The sequence below is a fragment of the Cyclopterus lumpus genome, chromosome 15 (genome assembly GCF_009769545.1).
Source record: "Cyclopterus lumpus isolate fCycLum1 chromosome 15, fCycLum1.pri, whole genome shotgun sequence".
Classification (NCBI taxonomy): domain Eukaryota; kingdom Metazoa; phylum Chordata; class Actinopteri; order Perciformes; family Cyclopteridae; genus Cyclopterus; species Cyclopterus lumpus.
In genome coordinates this window covers 11,833,172-11,853,168 of record NC_046980.1, presented here as the reverse complement: position 1 = coordinate 11,853,168, position 19,997 = coordinate 11,833,172, and the positions used below count along the sequence as shown (strand labels likewise).

At 41.4% G+C, this 19,997-nt stretch overlaps 2 protein-coding genes across 5 annotated transcripts in view; one reads left to right on the top strand and one right to left on the bottom strand.

Annotated features, from left to right (window-relative positions):
* The window catches only part of phf3 (PHD finger protein 3), a 12,184-nt gene extending 5,521 nt beyond the window's left edge, over window positions 1-6,663 (top strand). Inside the window, exons 4-16 of one of the 4 annotated variants that reach the window (XM_034551236.1) lie at window positions 1-96; window positions 681-942; window positions 1,314-1,365; window positions 1,725-1,833; window positions 1,938-2,094; window positions 2,179-2,295; window positions 2,418-2,540; window positions 2,635-2,773; window positions 2,881-3,067; window positions 3,155-3,302; window positions 3,393-3,482; window positions 3,708-3,903; window positions 3,980-6,663. The exon at window positions 1-96 is cut by the window's left edge and continues 1,204 nt beyond it. In XM_034551236.1, the coding sequence (XP_034407127.1) occupies window positions 1-96; window positions 681-942; window positions 1,314-1,365; window positions 1,725-1,833; window positions 1,938-2,094; window positions 2,179-2,295; window positions 2,418-2,540; window positions 2,635-2,773; window positions 2,881-3,067; window positions 3,155-3,302; window positions 3,393-3,482; window positions 3,708-3,903; window positions 3,980-6,084 (3,781 nt within the window). In that variant the 3' untranslated portion in view covers window positions 6,085-6,663. Of the gene's footprint in view, window positions 97-680; window positions 952-1,313; window positions 1,366-1,724; window positions 1,834-1,937; window positions 2,095-2,178; window positions 2,296-2,417; window positions 2,541-2,634; window positions 2,774-2,880; window positions 3,068-3,154; window positions 3,303-3,392; window positions 3,483-3,707; window positions 3,904-3,979 lie in introns of all 4 variants that reach the window. The other 3 variants (XM_034551235.1, XM_034551234.1, XM_034551237.1) reach the window with 3 other exon arrangements.
* Window positions 6,664-7,036: 373 nt separating this feature from the next.
* The window catches only part of eys (eyes shut homolog), a 146,350-nt gene continuing 133,389 nt past the window's right edge, over window positions 7,037-19,997 (bottom strand). Inside the window, exons 43-50 of the mRNA XM_034551233.1 lie at window positions 17,532-17,704; window positions 13,071-13,253; window positions 11,818-11,984; window positions 11,270-11,414; window positions 9,239-9,413; window positions 8,713-8,885; window positions 8,447-8,608; window positions 7,037-8,229 (exon numbers count right to left, since the gene is read on the bottom strand). Of these exons, the coding sequence (XP_034407124.1) occupies window positions 7,037-8,229; window positions 8,447-8,608; window positions 8,713-8,885; window positions 9,239-9,413; window positions 11,270-11,414; window positions 11,818-11,984; window positions 13,071-13,253; window positions 17,532-17,704 (2,371 nt within the window). The remainder of the gene's footprint in view (window positions 8,230-8,446; window positions 8,609-8,712; window positions 8,886-9,238; window positions 9,414-11,269; window positions 11,415-11,817; window positions 11,985-13,070; window positions 13,254-17,531; window positions 17,705-19,997) is intronic.

The following is a 19,997-nucleotide window of genomic DNA, read 5'->3' as shown; positions in this document are numbered from 1 at the left end:
GAAGAAGGAAACTGCCGAGGAGCAACCTGCTAACAGCGAGTCTGTGTGGGATGGAAACAACTGTTGTGGCCTTTGCAAAAAACACCACAATAACATGTGAGTGTTGCAAGATCATCATTTTGTTACTCAAACTTTATACGATATGCTGTAGATTTAACTTGACAGGTAAGGTGTTTAGTTACTTACACAAGTGTAAACAACATTAAAATGGTGATTGTTTCGCTCTTACTCAGCAAGGAGTTTAAATGGACAGTTCACCCCAAAAGCAATAATACATATTATTCACTCTAGATTGAGGGATTTATAATCCACAAACTGCTCACAACAAGGTCTATTGATTATCTGGAGTTACCGGGTCATGATTGTTAGAAAGAAACATTGCTGTTAGGTTCTAGCTATTCTACGTCAAAACAATCTTCAGTAATAAATGACCCGACGACAGGTAAGAGGAAAAATATGTATTTTTGATTTTGGGTGAGCTGTACCTTTTTAAGAGTTTGGATTAACAATAGTGAACCACAGTATTTTTACACTAATGACCTGACTGGCTTTCAGTCAAATATGTGTTTATTTAAACAAGGCAATCGTAATATCGGTGTCCTTTTTGTTCTGTGCCAGAGGGTAGCTGGTGCTTGGGATAAGCACAAAAACACTGTTTGATAAATTCGTCCTTTGTTTAGGTTCATGGTAGGTTGCGGTCGCTGTGACGACTGGTTCCATGGCGACTGCGTTGGTCTTGACCTGACGAAAGTACGTGAAATGGAGGAGGAGGATCAGATGTACGTGTGCTTGAAGTGCTGTGAGGAGGAAAGCCAAAAGGTGGAGCCAGAGCCCCCAGCTGCAGCCAAACCAGAAGTTCAAGCGAAGACAGAGGTACAGGATCTCAAGCTGCCTCCCAAGCCCCAACAGGGACCCTCCCAGAAACATGCATCAGGGGGACCAGTAAGACAAGTAAATAGTGTCACAATAAGTTTTAGAAAAAAGATCATGCATTTATTTAAATGTTTTATATACAAAGAATGTTATTTGTTCCCTCAGCTAATTCATCTTCTGATATTAATCATAGCCAGTGTTACCACTACACAAGGGTTTGTGTCCTTTTTGTTTTAACTTTGTACAGAAGGCTTGCACGGGGGGGGGGTGTATTCACCAAAGTACATTTTCTCACACATAAAACTCACCCTGTATTTTTTGTCTTACCTTTGGCTGGGGAGGGGGGGGCGTAATAATATTGTATGTGGTGTCTTTTAAAAATTTTTTTTTATTTTTAATAATATGCCTAATGGGGTTTTTGCTCTCATCTCCTAAAAAAGGATCCTGATGGAAAGCAGTCCACAGATGTCAGAGAAGCAGCTCATAAAACAGGTATTTATTGGGGGGCTGTGACTGTAAAGATTAGTTTGTTTGTTGCACATTGGGTTCAAGGCCAGAGGTCGGTACGATGAGCGAGAGTCGCTCATTCTGTGAGGCGGTACAAACAAAAAGAATATATCTGTAGAGTAAGGGTCTCTTTAAAGAGCAGCAAACAGTTTTTTTTGTTTTTTTTGTTGCTGTTTTCTTTACATTGTTGATGAATGCAGAACAGAATAAAACATGTCATTGTTCATTCTTGGATATTAAATAATGTTATCACAACTCTTGTTTAATCATTGATATTTTGTAATCCTCGCGGTCACAGATTCTCCCTTCCTCCTGTTCAGCAGTTGTCGTTTCCATCCTCTTAGGTGTTCATCTGAAAAGTAAGACTCCATCTTCAGCTTCAAAGAAACCGGTGTCTGTGGAGGCAATTAGGCGAAGTGTGCGTGATTCCCTGAGAGAAATACTTATACAGAGGTAAGTATTTAATTAGTGAAAGTAATTAAAAGAATTGAGTAAAGACTTTTTTACTTTAACATTTTCTACAAGCGTTCACAAACATGACGCTTTCTGCTTTTCAGGTTGAAGGAGTCTGATTTGAACGTGTCAGTGGAGAGGGCCTCTGACGTTGCCAAGAAGACGGAGAGAGAGCTTTTTTACTTGTATAAAGACACGGACAACAAATACAAGAACAAGTACAGAAGCTTGATGTTTAACCTCAAAGATACTAAAAATAACGTGAGTACCATTTAAAACCAGGTGTGATCCAACCAACGTTTCTTGGTGTTGCTTATGACAATGTATTTGAATTGTATTTTGTAGGTCCTCTTTAAGAGGGTTCTCAAAGGAGAAATTTCTCCTGGTAACCTAATTCGAATGAGCCCCGAGGAGCTGGCCTCGAAAGAATTGGCTGCTTGGCGACAAAGGGAGAACAGACATGTAAGAGATGCTTTGGTCTTTGTTGTAGTTTTCTTAAGATAAGCTCAGTACGTAGTATTAACATTTTTGAAGATGTTCTCTTTTATATATTTTTTCAAAACCCATTTTTCCTCATTTTACAGACCATTGAGATGATTGAAAAAGAGCAACGAGAGGCAGAGAGACGGCCGATCACTAAGATCACACACAAAGGTGAAATTGAAATTGAGAGCCAAGAACCAGTGAAAGCACCGGATCCTGAAGAGGTAAGGGGCACGACAAATAGGACTCTATTACTCTATATTTATTAGTAAAAGAGGATGACTTGTGTGCTTAATTGTCTTTAATCTTTTTCCACAGCAGCTTGAGCCTCCTCTAAAAGTGACAGAAGTGGAACCTCCAAAAACCCCTGAGAATAAAGCGAGTGGTGACGTGGGGAAAGACACCACCGGCCAGCACAAGTCTCACTTATTTGACCTGAACTGCAAAATCTGCACAGGTAAAGGAGAAAAAAAGTCATTGAGCCCTTTTTGCCATTTGATCTGCTTGTGTGTCACTATCCTCAGTTACCAACTTGTCATGTTACATTTTCTTTCTTTCAATAAGGTCGTATGGCGCCCCCTGTGGAGGAGGCACCAACCAAAGTGGTCAAAGTTGCAACTACAGTGGTTAGGAGGCAATCCACCAAAGCAGACGAGAAGAAGAGCGCAGCAACGCCGGCAATCGAGGACGATCTGCACCTCACCGTTTTAGAGGAGAGCTTCCGAAACGCTCAGTCGGGCTACGAAGGAAGGTGAGGTTATACCCGACACCGTGTGGTTCTAGTGTTCAACTCGTTATTGCAAGTTGCCTCCATCTGTTTTTGTCATATTTGTGACAGGTCGGATCATAAAGCTGGAAGAGAGGAAGAGGCCGCTTTCCTTACTAACCCGAACTCCCTGTGGCAAGGATTGATTAATATGCACGCGGTGGCAAAGTTTATGACTAAAGCTTTCATTGTCTCGGGCATTTTGGACAACTTGACTGAGGTAAAGTAACAACACTGAACATATTTAGCTGCGGTAAAGTATTTTAGACTGAAGTACTGTGGGTAAGGTTGATCTTTTTTTCGTCAATAGGACCTTCCAGACAGCGTTCAAGTTGGCGGAAGAATAAGTCCACAGACTGTGTGGGACTACTTGGAGAAGATACGGGCGACTGGAACCAAAGTGAGATTTAGCAGCTTTCCTTCTTAAAGATATTATAAAGCCTATAGTAAAATTCAGTCGTTGAATATAATCACCCAGAAGTACATAAAAGAGCAGCTTATGTCAGACATATAACGTTCCGATTTCATGTGGTGCATTATAAAGCTGCTCCATTGAAGAGTTATGGTCAACGTCTTGCACATGGATTGCAGATTTTACTGACACATGCATTTTCTTTTATTAAAGGAGGTGTGCCTAATTCGCTTCGCCCCTGAGACGGATGAAGATGAGATATCCTATACTCTTCTGTACGCCTACTTCAGCAGTCGTAGGCGTTTCGGGGTGGTGTCCAATAACCTGAAACAAGTGAAGGACATGTATCTCATTCCTTTGGGGGCCACTGAAAAGGTTCCACATCAGCTTGTTCCATTTGATGGGCCAGGTAATATTATCTTCTCTCTCTAAATGTCCTTACATTTCTCATCCTTTTAAACTTAATTCATCTTTTCATTTTCCAGGTTTAGAAAACAACCGCACCAATCTTCTTCTTGGACTCATAATTCGCCAGAGATCGAAAAGGGATTTTCTTCCCGTGGACATGAATGAAACTGCCAGTATTATACCTGAAATCAAGCCCATCGTCATTTCCACAAAAGAAACTAGAGCAAAAGAGGAGGAGGAGAAAAAATTCCTCTCCTCCTTGACTACTACACATAAAAAAGAGAAAGACAAACCACTAAACACTACTGAAGATATTGATAAGCCAATTACAGAGTCTGTGGAAGAACCAGCTGCATCAGAAGAGACCAACAGTCAGGAAGCCCAAAAACCGCTGCGTTTTCTTCCAGGTGTGTTATTGGGCTGGGGTGGGGAATTGCCCCCTTTGCCAGATTTTGGAGTTAAACATGCAACAGCAGCAGATGACACCCAGAAGTCCCAACCAGCTCCAAAAACAGAGGCATCAACTGAAACCTCTAAAAGTCCAGCAGCAGCTGTACCTCGAGAGCGCTTTGTCATCAAGAAGAAAGAAGCTAAACCTGTTAAAGCTGAACCGGAAGTATCCAGTTCGACTGATACATCTGCTGCGAACATTTCATCAAGAAAGGATGCTGCAGTGGTGACCCATGTTGCACCAGTCTCTCTGAAAGATAAGCCTCCAGATGTATCGACTGAAGTGTTCCTGGGAAGATTGTCAGCAGCTCAAATTGGGACTGAAACTAGCAGCAATGCTTCTGCAAAAAAAGGCAATACTGGCCTTTTGTCTGAAACTGAAAAAGCACCGTCTGAAGGGAATTCTCTGTTGCAGTCAAAATCCCCGGTAGCTCCAGTTCCAACTAATAGCTCAAAACCTCCTTTGAGTGGAATATTGAAAAAGTCTTCAGCATATTCCAGTGTGAATGTAGATAAAACAGAACTACAAAAGGATAAAGCCAGCCACCTCGCTCCTTCGAGTCCCAAACCTGTTCCCGTGTTGAGCAGCACTAGAAATGATCAAGTCACACTCTTTCACCAAGGATATTTACAGGTTTCTCAGGCCAAGAACAAACCTGAGAAAGAAAAGCAAACAACTATTCAATCATTCACGAGTGAAAAGGAGGATCCTGGCATGTCGCAGGCTGTTGCTACAGCAACTCAGGCAGTGTGTCCTCCAGTTCAAGGACCACAAGCAGCAAGTTACATAGAAGCATCTATACTCCAACACGACTCAGTGATGACACCAACGCTCCCAGCATACAAAGGTGCTCCGCTAATTCCGTTGCAACAGCCTCAGGTGCCCGCTAGCTGCGAATACCCAACTGGCCCTCCTCATACCTTCTCCAGCCCGCCCACTGGCCCTCCCACTGGCCCTCCCACTGGCCCTCCTCATACCTTCTCCAGCCCGCCCACTGGCCCTCTTCATACCTTCTCCAGCCCGCCCACTGGCCCTCCCACTGGCCCTCCTCATACCCTCTCCAGCTCGCCCACTGGCCCTCCTCATACCCTCTCCAGCCCGCCCACTGGCCCTCCCACTGGCCCTCCTCATACCCTCTCCAGCCCGCCCACTGGCCCTCTTCATAGCTTCTCCAGCCCGCCCACTGGCCCTCCTCATACCTTCTCCAGCCTGCCCACTGGCCCTCCTCATACCTTCTCCAGCCTGCCCACTGGCCCTCCTCATACCTTCTCCAGCCCGCCCACCCAGGATCAGAACCACAGTGCACCGTGGGCTCAGGACAGCACCTCACACATTCTTCCTGGACTTCAATCGCAGTACGCCGAGAGCTTCCCTGAACCAGCTGGCCAGCCCACTTCGCCGGCCAAAGATTACAAGCGTCTCGAGGAGCGATACAGTGACCCGTGGGAGAGGCCACGGTCTACGGAGGACAGAGACCACCACGGGAGGCACGGCCATCACAGGGACACTCAACAAGGGAAAAAGAGCAGACACCACGACCGGGACCGGGAGAAAAAGCATGAACGCAGCCATGACAGGAGTCGGCACCATGGACACTCAGACGACCGCTATGGTGAGAAGAGAAAAGAGAGGCACCACAGCGACGATCACAGCAGCCGTCATAAGGACAGGCACAGGCACAGACGGGACTCTGATTATGAGAATGGACGGAGAAGTTCAAAAGACAGTTAATTGTACTTGCTTTTATTTTTTTTAAGTCCTGCTAGCAAGCATCGGGGACTCTAGGAACTACTTTTAGCTTGTTGGTCACTTGGCTGGTAGTGGAGTGATTTGTTACTTTATACAGCAATCTGCAGCTGATATGGCATTTCCTCCACAGAAGTTCCATTTTATGTGGTGCAGCCAAAAGTGAAATATCATTTCACTGGTTGCGATGATCTTTATAGATACGTTCTCTTCAAACCAAGAAGAACAGAATTTTGGAACAACTTTAAAATTGTAATTTTTTTATTGTAAATATCTTGTTCATATTGAGTACATATGATCAGTACATGCAACACCAGTTTGCACCATTGGTGAAAAGTTTCAATTGGCATGAAGAAAACACAGAAAACATTTAACTGAGGACCGTGATCTGAATAGCGACTGCTTTTTTCCTCCTAATTTCTTTTTTTAAATTGCTAAAATATTTTACAAACTTTTTTTTTTTAAAGTATATACATTTTGGCTTGTAATATACATTAGAGATGAAGTGTGCCCTTTGCACTGTTTATGTACAGTTCGTAATAAAACTTATCCTTTTTTATTATTGAATATTAAAAATGTCATTTCTTTCCAAACTTATTAAAGATACAACAATGAATACAGATTTATATTGCATTATGATAATTTCAGACATCTATTTATTTTACGTGATGGACTGGAAGAGTAATAACTGACTCTGAACATACAACCTGCACTGAATCAGACAATGTACCCATATCCCAGTGAAATCAATATGATCCATAAAAAAGTCAGATGAGAATTGAGTGATAGTGTTGAAGAAACAAGTATTTAAGTATAGCCGAGTATGTTTTACAAAACCTAACTACTACACAAATGTCCTTGTGGGCTACTTTGTAGGATGTCCTTAGAAAACACAGCTAATATCAAACTTTATATCACGTCACAAAGAGTTTAATGACTATTCATTGCTCTCATAAACATTAAAACCCTCACTATTGTTGAGAAACGATAGCGGTTTGGTATCTTTAAACAAATAAACATTTCTGAGACTTCCTTCAAACCCTTTTGAAAACAACCCAGAAGTGACCATTGAGACATTTCTGTACAGTTCAAATCCTCCAAAATAAAGCTCACCGCCATAGTTTAGGGCCACGTAACGCTCGAATGGGTCCAGGTCCTCGAAAAGGACTCTCTTGTAGTTCAGGAACACCTGTATAATTGTGCTGTTTAAAATGATGGAGACATTGTGCCATGTGTTGCAACACAGTGTGAGATTTCTGAATTCTATTGGGACGGAAAGTTTCTCTCCAAGATTGACAGCGACTTTGAGGTGGCCGTTCTCAAGTCCAACTGTGAGGTAATCATCATCTTCATGTTCAGCCTTCCCCATCCACATTATCATGCTGTCATTTGAGAGCGTGTGGAAGCTGAAAGAAACCTGCGTGTATTTAAAATTCCTTGTGTTGTATCTCCGGTCCTGATATTTAACATACGAGCTTCCCACAAACTTGAGCGTGTCTGTGGATATTTCTGCGTCGCAGTACCTCCCACCCCATCCCAAGGGGCAAATGCAGCGATAGGAGGCGACACTAGATGGAGCACACAAGGAACCCGGTTTGCAGATGTTGTTTACACAGCTCACAGACTGGCTACACACAGAGCCAGTCCATGATGGCAGACATAAACATGTGAATGAGACACTTCCTGTTGCCCTGCAGCGACCGCCGTTTTGGCATACTTTGTACCCGCAGGCTGTCCCGTCCCAGTCGCCTACGTTTGCTCCACTTATTGCCCCAGTCTCTGTTAACTCAAACTCTTCACCGTTGACTAGAAGTTCTCTTAAACCACCAGTGAAGCCCAGTGGCTCCCCTTCAGTTGCGTCCACAGAAACAAAGCTCAGAGTGGACACGCCCCCGACAAAGATGTCTGTAGCAACATCTAGGGTGGTCATCCCATGAGCCGGGTGCTCTCTAATCTCCTTATTGTCCAGACTGAGGAAGCCTTGGTGACCAACCCTTCCAGCCTTCACTGTGTGCCAGGTTCTGCCGCGCAAGTCCACTCGCTGAACAGACTGCAAGACATGGGCGCCATCCCCGAGGTCGTATCGAAGCTGGACAAAGCCGGATGCCAACGAGAGGCAGAAGAAGTCTCCTGTAGAAATACAATAAAATGGTAAGACATGTCACAAGTTATTTCTCATTTAAATGTCTTGCCTTTTATGATTACTTTTTTATGACGTATGCTATATTACTTTTATATACTTTACCAAGACATTTGTGGGTAGTTTGGCATGAAATAAAAATAGCATTGTAGAGTTTAGTATGTCAGTGTAGTATCATTAAAATCTGCTGGAATTGAATGTCCTCACCAGCTCTGGCACCGAGATGTTGTGCAGCGTAGACGAGGATGCCATCGGGTGATAAAGGCTGGAACTGCAGCTGCAACACAGTCCTGTGTCTAGTACTCACAGGTGGGAAGGACATCCATGAAGACTGGTTACTGCTGAAGAAGGGGTCACTGATGGCAATAGCTGAACAGGCAAAACAATATCGCAATAATTACACACTGAAGTTCTTCTCTTATGAAGTAAATAAAAATAAACATTATTATACAGTTATGATTCTATGTTGCAACCTTTCTCGCAGTAGAGTCCCGCAGTCCCCAGGGGGCACTGGCAGGTATATCCATTGGGAAGAGGGATGCAGGCGGAGCCATGGGCGCACAGAGGAGGGGGGCTGTGCTCCACATCACACACAGACACGGTCTCAGAACAGAGGGCTCCCTTCCATCCAAATGGGCACTGGCAACTGCAGACGCACAGTCAGACACTGAAAAGCTTGTAAACACGGTCAATTCCTTTTGCTATACTTGTGTCCCTGAGGGCATTGATGTCTAGTCCCAATACATATGGGAATACATACACACACGACATAAAGCTGCATTCAACTCAACTGCAAAGTCTACATGCAGGATGTTATTCATGAGTGAAATTATTTTTAAAAAGTGTGTATATATATATATATATATATATATATATATATATATATATATATATATATATATATATATATATATATATATATATATATATATATATATATATATATATATATATATATATATATATATATATATATATATATAGTTCATTTTCACTTACTAGACAGATGAGCCGGAGTTCACACATGTCCCTCCGTTTCTGCAGTGGACATGAGCACAAGGGGTGACGCCACACTGACCCACGCTGCGCCCGTACGCGGGATGTCCCGAAGGCTTTCCCAGCACTTGGAACTTTCCGTCTCTTCTTGTACGAAAGTGCACGTCAAAAATGCACCCTTTGAAATGAACAAACAAAAACCGACTGCATGTCAGAGGGATATCTTTTATTTCTCCGATAGGGGATCATCGGAGGAAACGCGGCAGTCTTTTCTCGTATGAAGATTAATGGTGCGCACGATACAAAGTGATTCATCGGAGTTGAGTTTCCCTCTTAAATAAGGCCAGAAAAAACAAATAACACCTAAATGTTGGCAGTGGTCAAAATGAAATTCTTTGATGGTTGTTTTATGGCGAGAGACCACAGGGTTTTATATCAAGTATACATACTGAAATCTGCATGTTTTTATTACATGTCAACTCTTGAATTTGATGGAATACAATCTCTGCAGTCTCTACAGTTCTCATCCAAGATGTCCCCACACATCATGCATCTGCCTCATCATATTTGCTTTTTGCTTTCATAATGCAATTTTATCAAGACAATATTTGCTTTGGCCTGTACCTGCAGAGCACAGGGCCCTCTATAAATACGAGGCCTGAGCACAAGCCATGTAGGCACATGCAGACTCCCGTCTCTCTGCTGCATTAGTCATTGGCATAAACAGGATGCAGGGGAAATGTCATGGTCATTCATGAATATTCATGGCTGATGCTGTCTTCTTGGCAGACTCGAGCGAGGGTTGCTGTGCTGCAAACATAGACCGTCGAAAAGCAAAGCAGATTCATAAGGAAGATTATAAAAGCTGTTTATTTTGGTTTCCGCTGCACTCTTGTAACAGAACCAAGAAACCAGAGGTAGCATTAATACCTGTCAGAAAAGAGATCTTGAAATGTGCCTGAAAATTTAATTCCAGAATCATATTTTCTTCTAATGTCCTATTATGACTGAGGTAAATGACCCTCAAGTCTTTTAGCAAGTCTGATGGAATCTGTTTAAAAAAGGCAACTTTGACAAACAGACGTTTGCCTGTTTCTTGTTATTATCAACAATTCAAATTGGATAACTTATTTATTTATTTTCCACCCAGAAGCCACAGTACCTCCTCTGCCACCTTTCCACAGGGGAGTGTGTCTCTGTTGATAACTGGGAGTGAAGTGCATTATCAGTTTGTTCACTGCCAGCCATCATGATCAGGGCTTGAGGAAGGTCACACAGATCTGATTAGACGCTCATGAGTTCTCATTACATCCTGAGCAAAAAGGTTATGGTGCCACCAGTGTCGCATGACTCGGGTAGTGCTTACCAGTGAGTGGGAGTGTGACAATCTGATACAGCATGGGCCAACGGGGGATTTACCAATGGCAATTTTATTTTGGTAGGTTTATTTGGCAAAGCAGGAAAATGAACAATGCGATGATGAATAAGGAAACCAACCAAATGGCTCCAGTCCTTAAATATCTCTCTTGTTCACCTGAAATGGATCTGCCATGACATTTTATAATAAGAAGCTTCAACACTGTAGTGGAGAGACTAGAGCTCTATCTGGTTGTGATGATATTCATAGCTGTTGTCCTTATTACGGTTATGGCAATTTTGCTCCGCACATTAGCGGGCACAATGAATGCTCTCCGGAATGCATTCCTACATGGGGTCACAAGAGAGACGGCATGACTGATGTTGATGATGACAAAGGTGATTTGCACGGCACCTTTGTTCAAGTGACTTAACAGCAGCGGAATGGATTTGCACACAATGCAAAAGTGTTCAGGGGTGTGAAGAGATTAAAGGGTGCAGGCACAATCAACCTCAAAGCTCTGTTCTGGTCCAATACAGCAGTCGGAGTCTGTCTCTGCCTTTTTCATTACACACCTTCCCCTCTTGCTTGCAAAGAGACAGGGAGACTGGGAGAAGCTCCAGGCCCCAGTGCGATAACTCCTGGGTTGGGTTGTAATAATGTCGGAGCAGCCTTACCCAGAAAGCCATGACGGAACCTGGATCCAAGTGGCAGCAGTTCAGGAGTGTACTCATTATATCCACCAACAAAGAGCTGGTTGAAAACATTGAGGCCCAACAGTGGTCCTGGAGTGGATCCTGTTCTGTTACGCTGTCCGTCAAGCTGAGAAAAACAGTACAATGTCAGTACTCAAGCGAGAGGCTGAATAGAAGCACATTAGTATTTTTTTCTTCTGAGATTGATTTATTTTGAAGGATGTTTAGACTGAAGAGCTTGAATCACTCATGATCTTATGCAAGAAATTGGTTAGATATAGATACAAAATCAGAAAAAGATAGCATACACCCATTCTTACACGAAATGCGGTAAACGGAAATGTCTCTCTCATCCCTTCAATTATCTGGTGATCCACTAAGCTTTAGCTTGAGACCTCCTTAAATGGTCCTGACCCCCATAGTGGGAGACACTATCTTAAAAGAATGGTGTCTGAAGCAGTGCAGCTGGCCGAGAGGCTTGTGGTGGTCCAACAACACAAAGATGACACTTTTCTAAAACACCTAATCACCTTCAGCCATCCTGTTTTCTTGGACCTTCCAAATGTCACGGTGTGAACGTTGATCTGGTGGTCAAGTCGATCGCTGACGATGGTTGCGACACCTGATCCAAGGTTGAATTTATGCAAAACTCGGCCATTTCGTAGTCCCAAAACGAGGAAGTCATCACCAGCATCGCCTGGCAAAGACACGTGGTTTGTCACGAGCACAGTGGACGTATACACTCACACATGTCCTCATTAACACTGCACCTATAATCGAGAATAAATGTGACATTTGTTTGCTTTAAGATTCATTTTGTTTTTTTGTTCTATAATTCTGCCTCTCCGCTTTGCTGTTTAATTCCATGTAAGCAGTATTGGCTAAAATGCAAACTCAGAACCCACCGCCTATCTTCTGACAATTACATTTTTTTCTTGGTCTAAAATTTGTTTGTAAACTTCTGAAACAATCTGGTCGTACATGTCGTCTTCTTAAACCCCCAACACAACAGCCCCTTGCCCCCAGAGGCTTATCTGCCATGACACAGGTGGCTGATGTAACTTGATCACTGCCGTCCAACAATAAAAGATCCACTTCATTTCACCAACGATCATGCGAATTGTTCGCATTTCATCTATTCTGATATTGTGCCTTTGAATTTGTACCATTTTAAATAGTGCTGCTCTCTCTCCTGACAAGTGTTTCATTATTCATATTTATATTGTTTGCCTCCACCGTAATGAATTTTTTCTCTTAAGAGAAAATATGTCCAGGCGATCCTCAAGTTTTTATTATAATTCTTCATAGTTTTATGAAATGTGACAATAACACGGCGGCTACCTGCTACCAAATCTGACCTCGCACCTACACATCAAAGTTTGTTTAATGCAATTAAGACTGACACTTTAGAGATGCTCGGTTCACATGTTCCTTTTTATTCTAGCATTGCCAGCATGCTCTTTGAAAGTCAAGAACAATAACAGTTTAGCTGGATATCAATTAATTATTGGACTGCAGGAAGACTCATTATTAATGTCTCAAAATCTGCCAAGAAAGACAATCCTTAGGGAATCTTCTTGATTAGAGGATCTCAGAGGAGATTGGGTATCTATTAGGCAGCACATTACCATACACAGCGGGTGAAATATCAAACAACACTTCTTTTAAAATCCTTAATGTAGTTTGACAACTAAAATCCAACTAATTCAAAGCAGTGTTCCTCTTTTCATTTGGCCGTCAGAATGATATTAAATGGCTCCGTCGATGTCTAGATTGAGCTCACCTTGTCCTTTGTGCCCAGCGAACAGCAGCAGGTTGTCCTTCACAGCAGATGAATTATTGGCGAGTGTGAACTTCAGCTTGAACTCATAGAAGAAACTGAGGCTCGGGATGGAGGAATAAGCCACGAAGGAAGTGTAACCAAACTCATCACTTCCACTGAATCTGGCACGAGTTATATTGATGGCTGCAAAGCAAACACATTCAGAACACGTTTATTTCATATTTGTGTTAACATCGCGTGAGCTGCTGGATGTAGAGTTCTGAGTTGAACAGGTTGGATTCATCATCTCCCTCACAGGTTGCCAAAAGATGGCACTATTGCTACACATTACATATCAGGGGTTAGTGAAATATCCTCCTCTCTGAATGCTATTCGATGATGACCTGTTTTCAACCACCATCACCTCAGCCCCTTTTCTATTTGCATTATAGCTGCTTAGGACGGGTTCTGGCACGCTCACACGGCTTCATACCCGATGTTCACAAGTGTGGCACAACAATCCCAGTGGTATTCAATTACAATGTCAAGTTTACTCATTCAGAATGCATGGTTGATTCAATAATGCTCTTGTGTATTCCATCCCGGCACACGCATCTACTTGATTTTACACCGGGGATTCAATGTACATTTTCCCCACGCTCATTCAATATGACACGCTGCTGCATTTTTTTGGGTTTTGTTTACACAGCAGTGAGCATTAAAAAAAAAATCTGCTCTTCTTCAACACCGTGCATATTCTTCTGCAGCCCCAGGCGGTGGCTAAGAGGGGTTCAGAGCTCCCCCTCAGCTCTGTTTGGCTGCTAAAATATTAATAAAGCTAGAAATGCTTCATCCCTAGTCTGGCAGAGCTGTATTTGCCTATTGTCTCACTGAATGAACTGTAACGGCTATATCTAGCTGCAGTGTGAGTTTGAATTGATCATACACATGATCAACTTTATGCCTTGTAATAACAACTGAGCAAACATGTCAGCCATTAATACAAAATTAAATGACCGCAAGTGTGTTTGTAGGAAGCTATTTATTCTGTTCATGGGCGACTTACCCTTGAGCATACTGTACAAATGAAATAAGTGTCCGAACTGATCTTTACTGATATCTGCAAATTTGAGATGACCAGTAATGAATACAAATAATGTTATGACAAATGTGATGTATTGTTTTATATTAAATAAAATCTGATTTCAGAATTTCTTATCAAAACACTTAATTTGAGTGCCTATTAGTATCTGTGTCGTATTACTTATGTACACGTGGGGCACATAATATCATGAAACAGTGTTGGTTTCTAAATGTGTGAGGGTCGTGTTGTTCACAGAAGTGAGACCCGAAGTCCAAACTTGAAGCCACCGTTTGTAATGTTGCTATTTATGTTGCTTATATTGTAAGGGTTTGTTTCCCTGTCATTGTATATGGGGCAAGTAGACAAGAGTGTGACAAGGTCAATCGACACCTCTCTGACACGGTCCACACGAAAACTGATCATTATTAGTTTCATGGACTTTGCGTTGTGGTTTTTCTGTAATTTCTCACATAAAACCACCTATACATCTTATTCAACAGACACTGTAAGAGTTTATACTTCCATCATTTAGAACGGTCCTGCAGGAAGGCGTAATCTCATCCCGTAACAATGAGCCTGATGAAAACGTTACTTATTATTAGTTACCTTTGGGGGAGCTGAACATTATTCATTCAAATTCACAACACTCTATAATCACTCTTGTGATGTCGGAGGTGATTGTAATCTTGATGTTTCTGTTCCTCATTCTACTCATTCAGAGTCACTGGCATTATATATGACACGTGAATACGATCAACAGAAATCATGAGGTGTATTGGTATACAGGTGTGTGTTCATATTTATAGTTTCTAATTAATCATTGCATAACACTTTGAAATATAGTGCAGTGCAGGTGAAATTAACGAGTAGCTGCAGATAAAGAACATTTTGACAAAAAGACTAAAGGAAGGCTTCCGTGAAATGCATCCATCTATGGATTAGAACGTCAGACTCTGTCAAATAATATCATGCAGCATTTCCACTTTGCTCGGTATTTGTGTAATGTGGAGCAAACCAGCAGGAGCAGCAGAAGAAAAACAGAATGACGTTCCCAATTGTGATATGCGTTCTGAGAATAAAAATATGTATGTACGTATATGATGTGCATCCTTAGCTGCCACTGGAGCAGCTAAAAACAACTCTCCTGAGTTAGAGATACTATATACGAATTATAGACTTTTAAAGCTTGGCAAAATGCAAGATTAACAGGAACGATTAACAGGAAAAATCAATACTTTACTGAAAACTGATGCTGAGTAATACTGCTCAGTGTTGAAGCGCATATGTCAAAACCATTGACAATGGATTGTCTGAAACAATGAAAAGATTGCATCACATTACGGTATTTTTACAGTTAGCTTAGTTCTGTTTATTTTCTGTTAAAACCAAGGTTAGTATTAATTTTCTTACACTTTTTTCTTGCTTTGTGCACCTGTCTTGACTTGCAACATGATTGGGGAAACAAGTTGTGGTAGTACTGTACTAGTAATACTGTATATTTAACGTGTGCTGTATTTTCTTCTTTTTGTCTCTTAATTATAACCATGAATCTTTAACAGGAGATCACTTTTTATACAAAGGTAAACCATTACTACTTCTGAGTGAAGTCATTTAAATAACCATTAATGTTTCATGAGGTCGAGACTTGAGGCATTTCAGCATCAATAGCACTTCCTAGTCTTCCCTTTCCTACTAGTTCATAGACCAACTTTATTTACTGAAGTGCACATGGGAACTGAACTAAACATCTTGTATTTAGAAAAAAAATGTTTTACTGCTGGACACATAACTTTAGAACTTTCTAAAATAAAAGTCAACTACCATACGATCACTGACTTTATTTATTTAGATAAGGGTACTACATGAGGAAAAGAGGAAAAGAGCACCAAGTAGCATGCAAAAAAAGCCCAGAGAGGCAGGGGACCTTAGAAGTGATCAGTTTTGACTCTGATCTTATCTGATGTTATCAAGATTAAATTCAAATGGCAGCCATATACTTAGTTTGACGCTGGAAGGTTAGATTACTGTTTGGGATGTGGGTGCGGCGAGTCCGTCAAGGGCTGCGGCAAAACTCAGCGACGATGCCAAGCGCCCTTCTGCTCTTACAGCCAATTCAGTCAAGCAACGCCCTTCATGTCTTTGAAGCACAATCCGTGGAGCTTCTCTGTCTCATGGTATTACTGTTTGCAATCATAGAAGGGACACTTAAAACCACACTTGAATGCCTTTTAAACCGAAATTCCAATTTTCTACAACTGCTTGGTCTTCCTGAACTATTAGCTGCACGTGGCTGCCTCATGTGATTACACTGCTTTGAGCCGACTGGCAGCATGCTAGCATAGTTACAATGGCAACGCTAACATGCCATGCTCATGTGTACAATTGTCGCCATCTTAGTCTAGCATGTTAGCATGCAAACATTATTTTTTAAATTAGCAGTAAATACAAATGGGAATGTCTGTGTGCAAGTATTTGCCGTGTCATAGGAACTTGTTGAACAGAATTTCATGGATATTTCAGGTATTTCAGTCTGGACCGAATTGCCGTCCCTCAAGCATGGCTGCTTGTGTGGCTAAGTACAGCATCATTTGACAATCAAATACAACACAGGATGTACGCTTACGTGTTAATGTATTCCGTTTCTTCCAGTGGTCCTTCAACAACTGCAGATTTATTTTCAAATGATTGTCATATTGGTGTAGACTATATGTATTATGGTCTTTTTTTGTGTTTCAATATAGTATATCACACAGTATAGCCCGTCGCTGATACATTTTGTGTTTCCATTGTGAGATAATTGCCATAAAAGACTTTTTGTAAACTGATCTGAACTAGAGTCATACTAAGAACAGTTCAGAAATGTCCATGAGTTTCCAGTCAAATCCCTTTTTTATGGCCGGAGAGTTGTGTAATAGAAATAGGAAGTTATTATAACTAGTATATTGTGTAATAAGCTAGTCTATGATGAAATGGAAAATAATAATAATAACTACATCCTGGAAGAAGTAACAGCAAGCTACCATATTGACATTCTGGTAATGTGAGAACACATCAATAACTAGCTGTACAGCAGCAGTCCGACATCTTTCGAGAAAAGTTCATGAGAAAAGTTGCTTTGAGCCACACTGCTGAAAGTGTTGGGAAATAAGATCTCATGAACTAAAAAGTCTTTTGGAATATTCAGTAAAGCAGCCATGAATTTTGCCTTGATGATCAGACTCCATTGCTGGAGGAAGATGTTTTTGCCTTCTCAGCATAATTTCATGAATCCCTTTACTTAACAAGACGAGACTCCAATTTTACCAACGGCTCAGGGCTCTCATTCACCAACTGTTTTCAGACCAGCGTGGTAATAAAGCAGCTAAATCTACGCAAACGCTGTTCTTTGTAACACTTACGTTCTTCACATAGTAGACCTTGTCGTCCATAGGGGCAAAGACATATGGCCTCCAATGGAGACTTTGGGATGCATGTGGCTCCATGACCGCAGGGGTTGCGTTCACAGGCATCGAACTGGCACAGCCGGCCGGTGTAAAGTGGGGGGCACTCACAGAACCAGTCCTCGGCATCACTAAACGAGTAGACATAGAGGGAGAGATCATTAGGCCAGAGGTGAAAATGGACCATGACATTGCAGCACGGTCCAGATGCTTTACAAGCTCACACAGAGGCCAGCAAAACAGGGAGATAATGATGAAACATCCTGTGCTGCATGAGAGATTTGGAAAGACGCTGAGAGTAAATGTGTCCAGCCTGATGGAATATACGTGATGTATGAGGTCTGCTGAAAGACTAGCATTTGATTGAACGTGTGGATAGTGGGAGCTACTGCAGAGGCAGAAATTACTTCTTTTGGTAAAGATAAACACACCCGACCTGAAAGATAATAGCAGAAAGCAGACGACGAGTAGCCTCAGAAATCCTATAACCAGAAATTGAACAAGATTTTTTTGCATATCTTTGTTCCTCGATTTATATGCATATGCTTCCTAGGCAAGAGGAGGAAGGTGATCTAGCATGCAAAGTAATATCCAGACAGGGTATTTCTAAAATGCACTAAGATGTGCACAACTTTGAAAGGCATTGCTGGGATTCCAAATCTATAAATTAATAATGTGTTTGGAGCAGCAGCACTGCAGGAAACATTTTGCTCATTGAGAAACTGGCTTCATCAAATGAAATATTTACAGTTGAGCATTGTTAGATATGACTGTATTGAAGAACAAAAGGATGATTGTATAATGCACTATAAATATAGTGTATGATTATTAAAAGGCTGCTAATGTCAATTCCGAGACATTTTTAGGCACAATACACCGCTACACACTGTCTCTGCCTGACGGTTATTTTCTAAATAACAATCACACATGCGTGGAACTGAACAGGCTTTGTCAGTTGTATAATCTTTGACAAGCTGCAAGAGGAATAATCAAATATATAATGGAGCGCATCCTGGTGCAGTCGCAATGTTTCAATGCTTTGAGTGGAGCTGATGTTTCCTCTGCTTTGTCGGTTAGTGTTTGTTTTTACATTTTGGTGACACAAATTGCGTGAGGTTTCCTCCAGATCCTCCAGTTTTCTTCCCCAGTCAAACATACAGGATAAGTGAATTACTGGTAGGTGTGAATGTAAGTATGAATATGTTTGTCCGTCTACTATGAGAATGCAGTTTATCCAGGGCTCCAAAACTCCAGCCTGCACGGAAGAGGGTAGTATCGGAAAAAAAACATGGATGGATACACAAATGAAATTATTTTTCTATCTCTATAAACATATTCCGCTGATGTTAGATCACTTCTGCTCAAGATTGATACAACGTTAGATCATGTTCACAAATTCTGAATCAAAGACAAGATATTCATGCTTTCTGTGGTCAATTTTAAACATGCTTCTATGTGGACTAATTTCTACAAAGTTGAGGATATTCTTATTAGAAAAAAGATGAATTGAAAGCGGCTTACAATCAACAAAACGGATAAGAATCAGTTGAGCGAGTTGCCCGAATGTTTGTGTTTGCAAGAGATACACATATCTGAAATATGAATCCTGAAACAAATAGAAAAACAAAACCACATATATGGTAATATAAGGGAAGCTAAACCACGAAAGATGAATCGTCAAATGACTTGGATACAAACACTTAAAACAGGCAGAAAAGTGTAGATAGAAGAGGCAAAGGAGGATATTTTAAAACACTTGAGCTTTAATTGGTCTCATCAAATAACGCAATCTGTGGGATGACAAAAGGTTATTTTAATTTAGCTGAGGCAATCACTTTGATTATGTAATTGTTGTAATGTTTGCAGACTAATTTGAATGCTTTAATCACAAATGCATGAAGTTGTTGCTCGTCATATCTCACGCCATTCACAGATTGCAATGCTGCAGCACAGGGATAAAATATTAAGGAAGACTACATTTTTAATCTAATGAGTACCAGAAAAATTAATAAATAATTGACCAGTGAGTTTATGATAGCCCTTTCAGCGGGAACAATAAGCTGTCCGGCCATATGCATTTCTCAAATATCCTCCCTGGTAAGTTATTTACAGAACACTTCTTTCAAGTGCTTGTTGGTATGCAAATCCACTTCTACAGTAAGACCCTGATGAGGCTCTGCTGCCATGGCAGTCTTCAGTTCTCGGGTTCAAAGCGTTTAGCCCACTTCATCCTTTGTTAAAATAAAAGAGACCTCTGTGTTTTGCAGATATTATTTATAGAGAAGAACTGCTTTGGTACTGAAACGGTATTTGCTTTCCAGTATTGTAAACAGCCAATTGGACACCGTTATGCTAGAAACACTGTAATTCTTAGTGGGTGGGAGGGAAAATCATCTGAAAGAAGGCTGGTTCCTTATTCAATTA